Consider the following 14,303-nt stretch of genomic DNA (forward strand, 5'->3'; position numbering starts at 1 on the left):
CCCAGCGTTGCGGGATCGAGCCCCACATCAGGCTCCTCCGCTGGGAGCCTGCTTCTTCCTCTCCTGCTCCCCGTGCTTGTGTTCCCCCTCTCGCTGGCTGTCTCTATCTCTGTCAAAAAATAAATAAAATCTTAAAAAAAAAATTAGCTTGAAAAATTTAAATCAGAACTATGTACAAAAACTCAATTGCCCATTAATTTGCCTTACCTATTCCATATATAAGAAATATGGCTGTAAGTAGATATAAAGTGGAAAAATACCTACTAAAAATTCTTATAGGATGTTATTCTTTTGTTTTGAACCTGTGAGTTACTTCTGTTCTCCCAGTAATTACACGCCTTCCTTCTGTAGTTAATGCTTTTTCTTTACAATTGTTCCCTCAACTGAAGAGATGAATAGTTTTGGGAGTCTCCTTGTCTTTCTATAACATGTAAGGATCTTCTTTATATATGATATATGATCTTTTCTTCCCTAGTTTCTATTTCTTTCCCAGAGAATTCAGGAAATCAAAAATTTTTTTCTTATATTGTGATATGTTTTTCATATCTTTATACTGTTTATAAAGTGTTCTCAGGACCTTCTAAAAATATACCAACAGTTTGTGCTGCTAAGAAAGCCTTTTATTATTTAACTATATAAAATGCATTTTAGCTCTATTTAATTTCCCAAACTTCTATAAATTACAGACATATACAATTGTCTACCAAAACTTATGATCATTTGATAAGTAGAATTCTACCCAACCAGAAGCAAAGAAATTCAATGTTGAGGATGTATAAGTTAGGTCCTTGGTCTTTTTATTGTCTTTTTCTTCATATTCTTTGCCTGATAATCCCAACTTCCATGACAGCTGCTACCATGTGCTTGCTGGTGACTCCCAAACATGTGTCTTTCCCAGATCTCTGCCTGATCCTCAATTGCATATTTAGAGTTACTTTTAGAATACTCAATCTGGTGTCTTTTTTTTTTTTTAATATTTATTTATTTTAGGGGGTGAGGGGAGTGGGAGAGAGAGAGAGAATCTCAAGCAGACTCCCCACCTGTGTGCAGACCCCAATGTGGGGCTCTATTCTCATGACCCTGAGATCATAACCTGAGCCAAAACCAAGAGTTGGACTCTCAACCCACTGAGCCACCCAGGGGCCCCTCAATCTGGTGTCTTAAGATCGGTACACCTAAAAGAGAATTGCCATTGCCTCAATTAGAGGCAGTTTTGCTGTGAAGCTAATGAGTTTTAAGCTTAGGGTCCCTAACTGTGCAGAGGTCCCTTTCCAAGGCTCTGAGAGGACAGTTAACAATGTATTCACTCAGTTATCTTTATGTACAGAAATACAAATATATCAAGTATATTAGCTTGATGAATTTACATGAAGTCAACAAAGCTGCGTAGCCAGCATTGAGAACAAGGATAGAATATTACCAACGTTCTAGAAGTCCCCCTCATGTCCTTTTCCAGTAACTATTTCCCCTCAAGGTAACTACTATTATAACTTCTAGCACTGTAATTACTCTTACCTGCTACTTTTGCCTGTTTTACGTAAGTGTAAAAATAGCGTAGGTGTTCTGTGTTGTTGCATGCAACAATAATTGGCTTAATCTTCTTGCTATGTAGAACTCCATTGTATGAAAAATGTATTTCTTTTCTCTTTCTCTTCTCTGGGGAGAATTGTACAATATTGGTGTTATTTATTTCTTAAGTGTTTGGAAGAATTCACTGATGAATCCATTTTGGCCTGGAAATTTATTTGTGGAAATGTTTTCAATTATAGATTCAGTTTCTTTAAAAATAAAAGACTGTCTAGTGGAAAGAATCATGTGTTCATGGATTGGAAGACTTAATATTGTTAAAATATCCATACTACCCAAAGCAGTCTACAAATTAAATGCAATCTCTATCAAAAGAAACAGAAAAACAATCTTAAAATTCATATGGACCCTGAATAGCCAAAACAATCTTGATAAAGGAGAAGAAAGCTGGAGAGAATGTATCATCATAATGGCAGAATAAAAGTTTTCTGTTGTCTTCCTCCCCTAAGTACACTGATTCTGACAATCACCCATGGGCAAGAGTGCCTTTGTGGAAGTATACAAGTCCAGTGGAGAATTCTAGCATACCTCTGAAGTAAAAAAATAAATATATAAAATAGAAGTCTGAGATGGGGTGTTTTTTGCTCAGTCTAGAGTTCTAGATTAGATGTTATTTTGCTTTTACCACTTCGAAGAGAGCTTTCCACTCTCTTTTGAATCTCATTGTTTCTATTGAAAAGCCGTCTTTTAAAAAAAAGTATTTATTTATTTATTTATGGGGTGTCTGTGTAAGGGGCAGAGGGAGAGGGAAGAGAGAATCTTAAGCAGAATCTATTCCCTGAACAGAGCCTGACATGGAGCTCGATCTCACAATCCTGAGATCATGATCTGAGCTAAAATCAAGAATCAGACGCTTAACTGACTGAGCCACCCAGGCCACCTTGAAAAGTCATCTTAAGGTCTTATTTTGGTTTTCAGTTTTTCTCTTTGGTTTTCAATAATTTCCACTGTAGTATGTTAAGCTGTGAGTTTATCAATATTTATTCTGCTTTGGGGTATTAGAACCTCCTGAATGTATGATTCCATGTCATCCATCAGTTTTAGAAAAATTCTTAGCCATTTTCTTAGCAAATATGACTGATGCCTCAGTCTCCTTTTTCTGTTGTAGGACTTTAAGTACACATGCTCCTTGTGTCTTATTTTGCTTTTTTTATATTTTTTATTACTTGTCTTCTCTCTGATCTTTAGTCTGAATATTTTTTTTATTTGATCTGTCTTCTAGTTCACTTATCTAATTTTCTGCTCTGTGTTATCTCTTGTTAAATCCATCCAATGAATTCTTTCTCTTTATTCATTTCTTTTTTACTTAGAAAGAGTTCTCCCTTTTTCACGTTAAGAAAAAGTCCATTTTTATGGTCTTTCTTTGCCCTTGTGCTCCTTCTAGTTTAGGCTAATTTTTTTTTTTTAAAGATTTTATTTATTTATTCGACAGAGATAGAGACAGCCAGTGAGAGAGGGAACACAAGCAGGGGGAGCGGGAGAGGAAGAAGCAGGCTCATAGCGGAGGAGCCTGATGTGGCGCTCAATCCCATAACGTCGGGATCATGCCCTGAGCCAAAGGCAGACGCTTAACACTGCGCCACCCAGGCACCCCTAGGCTTAATTCCTAAAATATTTTTTTATTTTTAATTCTTTCTGTCACCTCATTTCTCAGTCTTTCTAATTCTGATATATGTTCTTGAAGGTCAATAAAATTTTCCCAATGTCTTTTAGCTCATTTGAAAGCACACTTATATTTTTATCTGTTTTTGGATTTCTTTCTGTTGTACTTTGTGGGGATATTATTTTGCTGTCTTTTCATTTTTCTTCTTTCTTTCTCCTTTTTTTTTTTCTTAAGATTTATCCATTTATTTGAGAGAGAGAGAGAGAGAAAGCACCAGGGAAGGGACAGAAAGAGATGAAGAGAGAGAATGTCAAGCAGACTCCCTGCTGAGCAGGGAGCCGAATGCAGGGCTCCATCCCACAACCCAGGATCATGACCTGAACTGAAATCAAGAGTCAGACTCTTAACCAACTGAGCCACCCAGGCACCCCCTGATAACTTTTTTTATAATGTCACAGAACTCTGTTTGTTTCTTTGTAGTGTTAAAAATATATAGTGGCTGGATTTTTGAAATTTCTTGGCTGTATTTCCCTTCCCAGATATTTTTTTTGTAACTTCTCTTTCCTAATCCCTGTGGTCCCTGGCCTTCTCAATTTTTATTTCACTCCTAGCAGTTTCTCTTTAGTGTGAAGACTTGTCCTAAAAATTCTGAGGAAGTGGGTTCCTTGACACCCCTTTAGTCCTCTCCAAAAGCCTTTGCACTCACCCACAGTTGGAGTAGACAAAACCTCTTCCACTTTTAGCTCCTGTTTTTAATTTGGCATGCTGCACTTTCTGGTGAACAACTGTTGGCTCTTTGGGGTTCTCCTGCTGTCAGGACCTTCAGATGCTTCACTGCTTCCCTGTTTTCTTCCACCACCAGTACTATGCAAGCTTTCTACTATTGGTGGTTTGTCTCCATCCACTTGTATTTTGGGTTTCACAAGGAATTCTTGGAGATGTAGTTTTGCTATGCATCTTGTCTACGGACCTTTTGGCTGTGCTCTCTAGTTGCTCTGCCTGTTTTAATGGTAGAGATTTGGGACTATCTAAAACTATAGTGCCACCATATTCCCAGAATCACCTGTCTAATGAATTCTTCATTTCAGGTATTTTCAGTATATTTTTAACTTTAAAATGTTCATTGGACATTTGAATCTTACGTATATATTCCAGTTTCCTCCTGGAATATGCCATGTTTTCATGTGTTATCTCTTTTACTTTTTTTTTTAAATATTTTATTTATTTATTTATTAGACAGAGACAGCCAGCGAGAGATGGAACACAAGCAGGGGGAGTGGGAGAGGAAGAAGCAGGCTCATAGCAGAGGAGCCTGACGTGGGGCTCGATCCCAGAACGCGGGGATCATGCCCTGAGCCAAAGGCAGATGCTTAACGACTGTGCCACCCAGGCGCCGCTGTTTTACTTTATTTTTAAAAACACAGTAATAGCCACTTTAAAGTCCATATCTGGTAACTACGCTATCTGGGTTCCTGCAAGTCTGTTTTTATTTTTTTTTCCTCTCCGTTTTGCTTATTTAGACTTGTCTTTTATTACGGTTGATGACTTTTTATTGTATTGCAAACATTATACATGAAAAGTTATTAAAGCTCTAGATGGTATCTTCTTTCAGAAAAGTTCTGGCCTTTGCTTTGTTAGGCATATCGAGTGGGGATAATCATTTTAATCCAATTAGGGACTTAACTGATTTCAGCTGGATTGCGATTCTGTCAAGTCTCAGTCTGTATCTACGTCTTCCATTTACCTAATCTCTTTGCTGCTTAACTGCAGAGCAGGGTTTTCCTTCTTTTTTTTCTTTCTGTCAAGTCAATTGCTAAAACATATCCAAATGCTTAGCATATAGTAGACACTCAGTGAGTGCTTATATTATTTGTAATGCAGTCTCAGTAGATGTAAACTTTTATGGTCCTAGTATACATTAGAAGAGAAAGACATCAGTTGACTGGCATAACCTTAGAAAAGATTATTTTTTGCATGGTGCCTGTCATAGCATGAGAGACTGGCAATGTCTCTGCCCAATCCTAATTTGTAATATAATACATTTACCAACATTTTATAAATGAACCCCCCTTCCCAACACGCACACACACCCAACATTGCAATATCTTTCTGTTTTCTCCAGTTTGGTTACTAAAAACATCCATCCCCATTAAAAATAAAAATAAAAGAATGAAAGAGGGAGGAGAGAAAATCCCTAGTATTTGTTTTATCTTGTTGTTTGCTATTATGTGGCATAACTTTTACACCTTATGGTGACAATAAATTTCATCTAATTTTGCTGAAGATAAAGCACAGGTGTTTTAATATAATTATCTGAGACCATTATTCTTAGGGACAGAGATCCCCGAAACAATGGAAGTTTGGTGAATGAATGAATGCATGCATGCATGCATGCATGAATGAACAAACAATTGAATGATAACAAATAAATGCAAAATATACAAATTTTGGAGAAATATTAACCACCATCCAGATTAACCTTTGTAACCACCAGAATCCCAAATTGGAAACCACTGGGCTGAGTAAGTACCTTTTTCCTTAAGTGCATCTGTTCTAGCTTCATCCAAGCATAATTTCAGTATTTCATGGACCTTTAGACTTGGAAATAAATGGAAATGTCACTTCACCAAGGATCTAAACCGAGTATTAAAATTCATTCTGTAGCATACTTAACAGATGATGTTCTGGAATTTGTGTCAGACAAATGCTTCTGCCTGCTTTTCCCTTTTATCTTCTCCACATGTGTTACTCTGCCCAGCTAGCCTTAGAGACAAGGCTCATTTGGGGTTTCTCGCCAGAATAAAAAAATATATAAGGGCAACTGAAGCACGGGTAAGAGCTGCCTGAGTACCAAAGTCCTGTCTTTGCTGTTGCCTCTGCCACATTCCTCTGCCCCAGGTCTCATTTGCCTGTTTGAGTTTTGCCTGACCATTTGACTACGCCGTCTACTCCCTCTTCCAACATTCTCTTATGTGTTTATGTAGATCTTACACTTGTCATCAGCTTGGATGTTTTTGTGTGTTTATCTGGCCTTTGACTTATTATTGCCTGTATCTTTGTGCTTTGGGGCTAAAACACTTAGTTCTAGAAGTTCACTTAATCTCCTCACTTACTTGACCAGTGCAGTATCTGCTCAATAGAACAGTCCTCTCTAGCTTAGGAAATTTAATGTTCAAACTTTTGTTTATAATTTGGTTGCTTAATACCAAAACTGTTCATTTCGTTGGTGTTTTTGCCTGGTACATGACCATTTTGCTACCAATTGATTAAATTGGAATCAAGAGCAGGTTTTCCCCTCTGAGTTGGTCCTTCTATAGAAAATGGAGACTGACAAGGTAAGGATGAAACAAAACAAACTTTCTAACTCTTGTCTTGTATTCCTATCTCAGGAGAGAGTAGGGAGGAAGAAATGTGGGCATCATACTGTGGCCTGCAGTCCTTGAGGATCTGCCACACTAGGCCAGAGGTGGGATGGCAGTTTCTCAGTATAACAGCAGTTTTAATAGCAATGGCACAGACAGGAAACCGTGCTGCCTTACACCAGACTGGTCCAGAGAGAGGGCTTGTGCTGTCTTTTTCAAGTGAATGCAGTCATGGATCTTACTGGGAGCGGCTAGGCATTCGCAAACTAGACTACCTGCTAAGTAACCCGTTAACCTTCTCAAATTACATCCCTAAAAACCAGTCACATACATTTTCAAACAAATGTGCTTAAATTCAGAATAGGGTACTAAAACATAATTGAATCATTTTGTATATAATTTAAGGCCTACAGATTTCAACTAATTTAGGAGCAATCTGGTATACAAGTGGAGATGGTCTCCTGTATAAAGAAAGATGATCTCCTTTGCACTTGCTTGGAGGGTCCAAGCCCCTCCAGGGAATTTTCCAGGGGATTACCAATGTATTCATGTAGGAACAATGTTTTAATCAGGGTTTGCCACTTAACTCCTGCCCATAGATGACTCTATTAGTTCATAAGGTAGTTGAACTATTGACCCAACAGATCTAAACACCATTTGTCATAGTGTTGCTATAGGAAATTGTTGCAGGGCTTATAACTTAAAAGTCTAAACTCCACCAACGCACAACAACAGCAAAGTATATGACAATAATTTATAGCAGGATGATTAAAGTGGATGTAATATAAGCATATTTTATGAAATCAAGGACCATAATCAGTTTCAAGGAAGAAAGATCAAATTATTGTTTATTGCTTTTTTTCTTTTTTTTTTTTAAGATTTTTTTTTTTTTTTTTTTTAAAGATTTGTTTATTTATTTGACAGAGAGACAGCCAGCGAGAGAGGGAACACAAGCAGGGGGAGTGGGAGATGAAGAAGCAGGCTCCCAGAGGAGGAGCCTGATGCGGGACTCGATCCCAGAACGCTGGGATCACGCCCTGAGCTGAAGGCAGACTCTTAACGACTGAGCCACCCAGGTGCCCCTTTTTTAAGATTTTTTATTTATTTATTGGACAGAGAGATAGACAGCCAGCGAGAGAGGGAACACAAGCAGGGGGAGTGGGAGAGGAAGAAGCAGGCTCCCAGCAGAGGAGCCCGATGCGGGGCTCGATCCCAGGACCCCGGGATCAGGCCCTAAGCCAAAGGCAGACGCTTAACGACTGAGCCACCCAGGCGCCCGTTTATTGCTTTTCTATACCCCTTAATTTTCTTACAATTAATGTGTTACTTTTATAAGGAAAAGTCACTTGTAATTTCAAAAGAAATACAAAGAATCAAATTAACATTGTGTACATATTTTTCTTTAAAAGGCAGTGAAACCTGATCTGGAAAGCTCTATTAGGAACAAAATGGAAGGCCAAAGGGAAATGTACCAATTAGATCTCAACATTGTGGGTTTACAATTCAGCCATCATCCTCTCTTCAATCAAGAGCAAGTACTATGTGCTAGGCTGCTTCAACTTTATGAGTGTTTTCAGGACAGGCAGCAACAGAATTTAGCTCAGCTGCTTTATGAGAAGGTGAGAATGACTTTCATTATATTTATAGAGCAGAACATTTAATATTGAAAGAGAAAACAAATAGTACAGAGCAAGCTATCCTACAATATATTCCCTTAGCATTTAAAATATTTAACCAATTAGAACAATAGTTGCTTCCAGTTTTTCTAAAAAGAAACTATAGGAGTTGACTGGCCAGGGAGGTAGCCTCAAATGTATCCTGCAGTATATTTAGCATTTGTAAATGGTTCACTAATCAGTGGTATTCTTGGGCCTATGACTCAAGAAGAATATTTGAACAGATTACTACTCAAAAGAGCCAGATGGTTGTTTTAAGTCTTCTAATAAAGTATTTTTGATGTAAAATATTGGAGATCTTGAATCTCGTATAAAATGTGAAAAGTCTTGGTCTGAGAATGATTAACCCAGTCATCCAATGACAGCATAAAGGGTACGTAAAAGTTTGGAAAAAGAAAACAAAAAGAAAAGAAATCAATGCCTAAATGAGCACTAGCGAAAAGAACGAAATTGCTACAAATGGCTAATCAGGGTTTACCTCTAAAACACATGGAAGATGATTAAGCAATTGAACAAAATTGAGGTTTTGCCAACCAAAAAAAATGACCTTTCAAGTGCAACCAATAGTGTCTGAGTGACCAAAATTATAGTTGTCTTCTTATATATGCTTCTAATAATATATGTGTATGTGCATGTATAATTTCTAGGCATATACTCTGTCTAGAGTTTATATCTGTGTGTTGTGGGATTGGGCTCCAATTCAGTTTCTTTCCCCCAAAAGGTTAGCCTAATATCCAGACACCATAATTTCCTACTGATTTAAAATTCTGCCTTTATTTTAAACTAGCTTCACATATTTACATTGATTTAAGGACTATTTATTCCATTGACATAATGGCCTAATCCTGCCCCTTTTTAATTATTATATTATTAAATTATAATGTAGTAGAACAAGTGACTCCTTGTTTTTTCTAGAATGTTTTTGGATGCTCTTAAAGATTTGATCCATAAGTCCATATGAACTTTAGACTTAGCCTGTCAACTTCTATTTTTAAAATTCTATTACCATATTTACTATGATTACATTATATTATTATATTAATTTTGAAGGAAATTTTATCGTTATAAAAATTGCATTCCCTCATCCAGAACTATGGTATGTCATCCTGTTTGTTGAGGTCCTCTCTGATTTCTTCCAGTAAAAGTTTATATTAATTGACTCTAGTCTTGGAGTTCCTACAGACTGTCCCTAACTGACAAATTTCTCCTACACATGTTTTAGGGTACAGTTTCCTCCAGTTTTATTTCTCTTTGGATATTCTCTGTGGATATTTCTATCTTATGCTTTCCTTAGTATATCATTTTCTCTTGATTTTATTTTTTCTTGTTTTCCTATGTTGTTATGCATTTATTTTTTTTGTAGAGATATAGATATAAACACAGTTGTAAATATACATGTATAGATATGGATGTGATGTTGGCAGTGGATATGAATAAAGACAGATAAACATATCTTTTCTATAACCGTGGGATTTTAGGTGGAAGATAAGGTAGATTCCTGTGCTCGATCTGCCATCTTGATTGATTGGATTTTTTTTAAACATTAATTGATGAACTGATTACCTAGAAAGTTCTAGGCATACTGGTTATTTCTTAGATATTGAGGCTTTTCTCAGTTCTGCCCCAAGATGCTTATATGAAATATATTTTGGAAGGTAAGACAGTAATACACAAAAAGTTATACAGTTGTGTTTCTGCTGCACACACCTAGACCTTTGGAGAAATTAGAGTGCTATTAACAGTGGATGGAATATACAAAAAAGCTCTTTTCTTTGTTGTAGCTAAAAGCACTGACAGATGCTACCAAATTAGCAAACGAAAATTTGGAAATAAGCCAGCTGACCAAAAAATCTTTACAAGATTATTATTGGCAGATAAGGTAAGTTTGGGACCATTAATGTATTTATCAAGCATTTCTCAAGTAACTTCATTAAGCAGAGTATTGCACTTGCTATGGAGGATATAAAATAAGAAAAAGAGAAGGTCCCTACTCTTTAGGCAATTACAGAAATGTCTCCAACCTTTCCTTAAGACCCAGTTTTGTGTAAAAATATTTCATAAAAGTGTCACATGAAAGTAGTTGTAGTTTTAATATCCATTGATTAAAAAAACCACATGTTAATTATATGCTAATGATAAACCTCCATGAGTTCACTAATATTGTTAGGATCATATTAGTCTCAAGCATTTGTATATATTTGAGAATTAGTCCATATATACACATGTACAAGATGTATTACTAATTCACTCTAAAGGTAACACTCAAAGAACACATCGATTTAAGAACCCCTGTAAAAAAACATAGTCTATAAGTTGGGAACCATTAGCTTACAGAGTAGTTGGGAAGAGAAATTAAGAAAATATGAAATAACTGGAAAAATAATTCTAAGACAAAACATAATTATTTGTCAAGGACTGTCCAAAAACAGGAAAGCTCACTGGAAGGTGCTTACTGGATAGAAAGTTCACCTATGCGTAAAGACACAATAATTGTCTATATAAGAGAGTGATTTGATAGTTAAAGAATTTCCCTGCCCCTTGCCCTGACATGGTTTTACAACCTCTAAAAGCAACAGTCAATTTAAATAATTGGTTTCCTAGAGTAATCTAGTAAATGCAAACAATGTTACTTGAGAAGGTTGACATATACCTTGCAAAGGCCTGGCACATAATGAGCACTCAGTAAATATTACTTGAATGAATGAATGAGTGAATGAATGAGTGAGTGAATGAATGAATAGAAGCCATCGATATTTACAAAACAATAAACAGGTATTATTTATAAGATTAAAATTGAAGGCAAAGAACAGACATTGGCATAATGAACACAGAGCAAGTAAGCTTTATTTTTTTAATTTAAATTCAATTAGCCAACATATAGTGCATCATTAGTTTCAGATATAGAGTTCAGTAAATCATTAGTTGCTCATCACATCACATGACCTCCTTAATGCCCATCACCCAATTACCCCGTTCCCCATGCACCTCCCCTCCAGCAACCCTCAGTTTGTTTCTTCTAATTAAGAGTCTCTCAAGGTTTTTCTCCCTCTCTGATGACTTCCCATTCAGTTTTCCCTCCCTTCCCCTATGATCCTCTGTGCTGTTTCTTATATTCCACATAAGAGTGAAACCATATGATAACTGTCTTTCTGTAATTGACTTATTTCGTTCAGCAAATAGCCTCCAGTTCCATCTACATCAATGTAACTGTAAGTATTCATCCTTTCCGATGGCTGAGTAATATTCCATTGTATGTATGTGTATGCCTGTGTTTGTGTGTGTGTGTGTGTGTGTGTGTGTGTGTGTGTCACATCTTCTTTATCCATTCATCTGTTGATGGACAGCTGGGCTCTTTCCATAGTTTGGCTATTGTGGACGTTGCTGCTATAAACATTGAGGTGCAGGTGCCCCTTCAGATCATTATATTTGTATCTCTGGGGTAAATACCCAGTAGTGCAATTGCTGGGTCATAGGGTAGTTCTATTTTCAAATTTTTTGAGGAACCTCCATACTGTTTTCCAGAGTGGCTTCACCAGCTTGCATTCCCACCAACAGTGTAAGAATGTTCCCCTTTATCTGCATCCTTTCCAACATCTGTGGTTTCCTGACTTGTTAATTTTAGCCATTCTGACTGGTGTGAGGTGGTATCTCATTGTTTTGATTTGTATTTCCCTGATGCCCAGTGATGTTGAGCACTTTTTCATGTGTCTGTTGGATGTCTTCTTTGCAGAAATGTCTGCTCATGTCGTCTGCCCATTTCTTGATTGGATTATTTGTTTTTTGGGTGTTGAGTTTGATAAGTTCTTAATAGATCTTGGATACTAGCCCTTTATCTGATATGTCATTTGCAAATATCTTCTCCCATTCCATAGGTTGCCTTTTAGTTTTATTGATTTTTTCCTTTGCTGTGCAGAAGCTTTTCATCTTGATGAAGTCCCAGTAGTTCATTTTTGCTTTTGTTTCCCTTAGAACAAGAAAGCTTTAATGCAGGAAAGAGAAAAGCAGGCTTAGATGGGGTCTGATGGTGGTAGATAAAGGTCTACTACTGTGTGTGTGTGTGTGTGTGTGTGTGTGTGTGTGTGTGTAGGAGGGTCATTGAAGAGGTCATTGCTTTATCAAAGGTCATTGCTTTATCAAAGCAGAAGAAAGCAATGTAATAGATTTCCATTCAGGAAAATTTTTATAGTGGTGTTGAAATGCTGCAAAGAATAGTTTATGGACATTTGAAAAAAGTGTTTCTATTAGAAAAGATATATATTTAACATTTAACGACAGTCTACCAAGTGCCTGGTACCCACAATCAGGTGGTACCCAGGATAGAAAGCTGTAAATCATTCATGACCTCTGCTTCTTGCCTGTCTTCTCATCCCTCACATCCAACCAGTAACCATTCCCATTGATTCTGGTTTATTTCAGGTGCTTATCTCATAGCCTGACTACTCAGTCTCCTAAAATACCTCTTTTAAACCCATGCTCCATATTGAAACCAGAGTGATTTTTCTATATAAATGAAACCACATCAGTGGCTTTTTTTACCTCCACAATAAAATTTAATAGCTTTGGTATGATCTGTATGGCCCTGCGCAATCTGTCTCCTGCTTACCTCTCCAGCCTCATGGTAGGGGCTCTCTGCTTTGGAACTTCGTAGTTCACTGCCCTAAATGGACTATACTCTCTAATATCTATATATCTTGTTTTAATGCCTCTTGTTTCTAGAAGGTTCTTTCATTGTTTTCTGCCCAACACTTAGTCAAAATATGCATTTTGTTCAATTGCATGTTACTTTCTCAGGGAGGCTCTTACTTGCCCATTACATTAGATTAAATTCTCCCTTTTTTTGTATACTCGCATAACATTTATGTATTTCCCCTTTCATAATATTCATCACATTTGTAATTATTCTGTATTTTTCTCTGCTGGGATAGTAGTTACCAGCACCCAAAATATTACCTACACATACCAGATATTTATTATGTGTTCATTAATTTGAATTGAGTGTCACATACTCTGTGAAGTTTTTCCTTACTATTACCTTTTATTCAGGAAAAATGTCTGATAAAATACAAATATAATGTTTATAAACCTATTGCCAAGATGGCAAAAAAAGTAAGGAATGTGCAAAAGCCAAAAACAAAGTGAAAGGAGAAATCACAAAAATGATTAACGAGGGGTAGGGGTGCCTCGGTGACTCAGTCAGTTAAGCATCTGCCTTCGGCTTGGATCATGATCCTGGGGTCCTGGGATGGAGCCCCACGTCAGGCTCCCTGCTCAGTGGGGAGTCTGCTTCTGCCTCTCCCCTCCACTCGTACTCTCTCGCTGGCTTTCTCTTTCTCTCTCTCAAATAAAAAAATAAATAAATAAGCTCTTTAAAAAATACATGTAGGGGTGCGGGAATGGTACAATCAGTTAAGTGTCCAACTCTTGGTTTTGGCTCAGGTTATGACCTCAGGGTCCTGGGATTGAGCCATGTATCAGGCTCCATTACCACTCTACTAGAGAGTCTCTCTCCCTCTGCCCCTCCTGCTTGTGCTGTTTCTCTCTCTCTCCTAAAATAAATAAATAAAACCTTAAAAAAAAATACAACCAGAATATATCCAAGAAGTGAAAGAAGAAGAAGAAAATCCCCTAAAGAGTTCAATCACTGTTAAAGAAATCAAATCAGTAATTTGAAATCTTTCTGCAAAGAAAACTCCAGGCTCAGATGACAAAATTAGGATTCTGTAGAACGTTGAAAAGACGGATTCTCAAAATGTGTGGTTCCCCAGACCAGCAGCGTCATCTTCACCTGGAAACCTGCTAAAAATGCAAATTACCAGGTCCACCACAGCCTTACTGAATCTGAAACTCTGGGGGTGGGGCTTGGCAATCTGTGTTCAGCAGGCCCTCCTCTGATATAGGAAAGGTTGGGAGCCTCTGATTTAAAGATAACTTCCATTTCCACAAACTTTCAAAAAATAGAAAAAGAAGCCACATTCTTAACTCCATTTATGAGGTTATATTATCCTTGAAATTAAAACTTAATAACAGGGGCGCCTGGGTGGCACAGCGGTTAAGCGTCTGTCTTCGGCTCAGGGC

General features: G+C 37.2%; 1 protein-coding gene across 1 annotated transcript in view; it reads left to right on the plus strand.

Moving 5' to 3' along the window:
• The window catches only part of CC2D2B (coiled-coil and C2 domain containing 2B), a 100,333-nt gene that overhangs the window by 15,786 nt on the left and 70,244 nt on the right, over positions 1 to 14,303 (plus strand). The window contains exons 10-11 of the mRNA XM_034663036.1: positions 7,962 to 8,171; positions 10,010 to 10,107. Coding sequence (XP_034518927.1) covers positions 7,962 to 8,171; positions 10,010 to 10,107 — 308 coding nt within the window. The remainder of the gene's footprint in view (positions 1 to 7,961; positions 8,172 to 10,009; positions 10,108 to 14,303) is intronic.

Source organism: Ailuropoda melanoleuca, chromosome 6 (assembly GCF_002007445.2).
Source record: "Ailuropoda melanoleuca isolate Jingjing chromosome 6, ASM200744v2, whole genome shotgun sequence".
Lineage (NCBI taxonomy): Eukaryota > Metazoa > Chordata > Mammalia > Carnivora > Ursidae > Ailuropoda > Ailuropoda melanoleuca.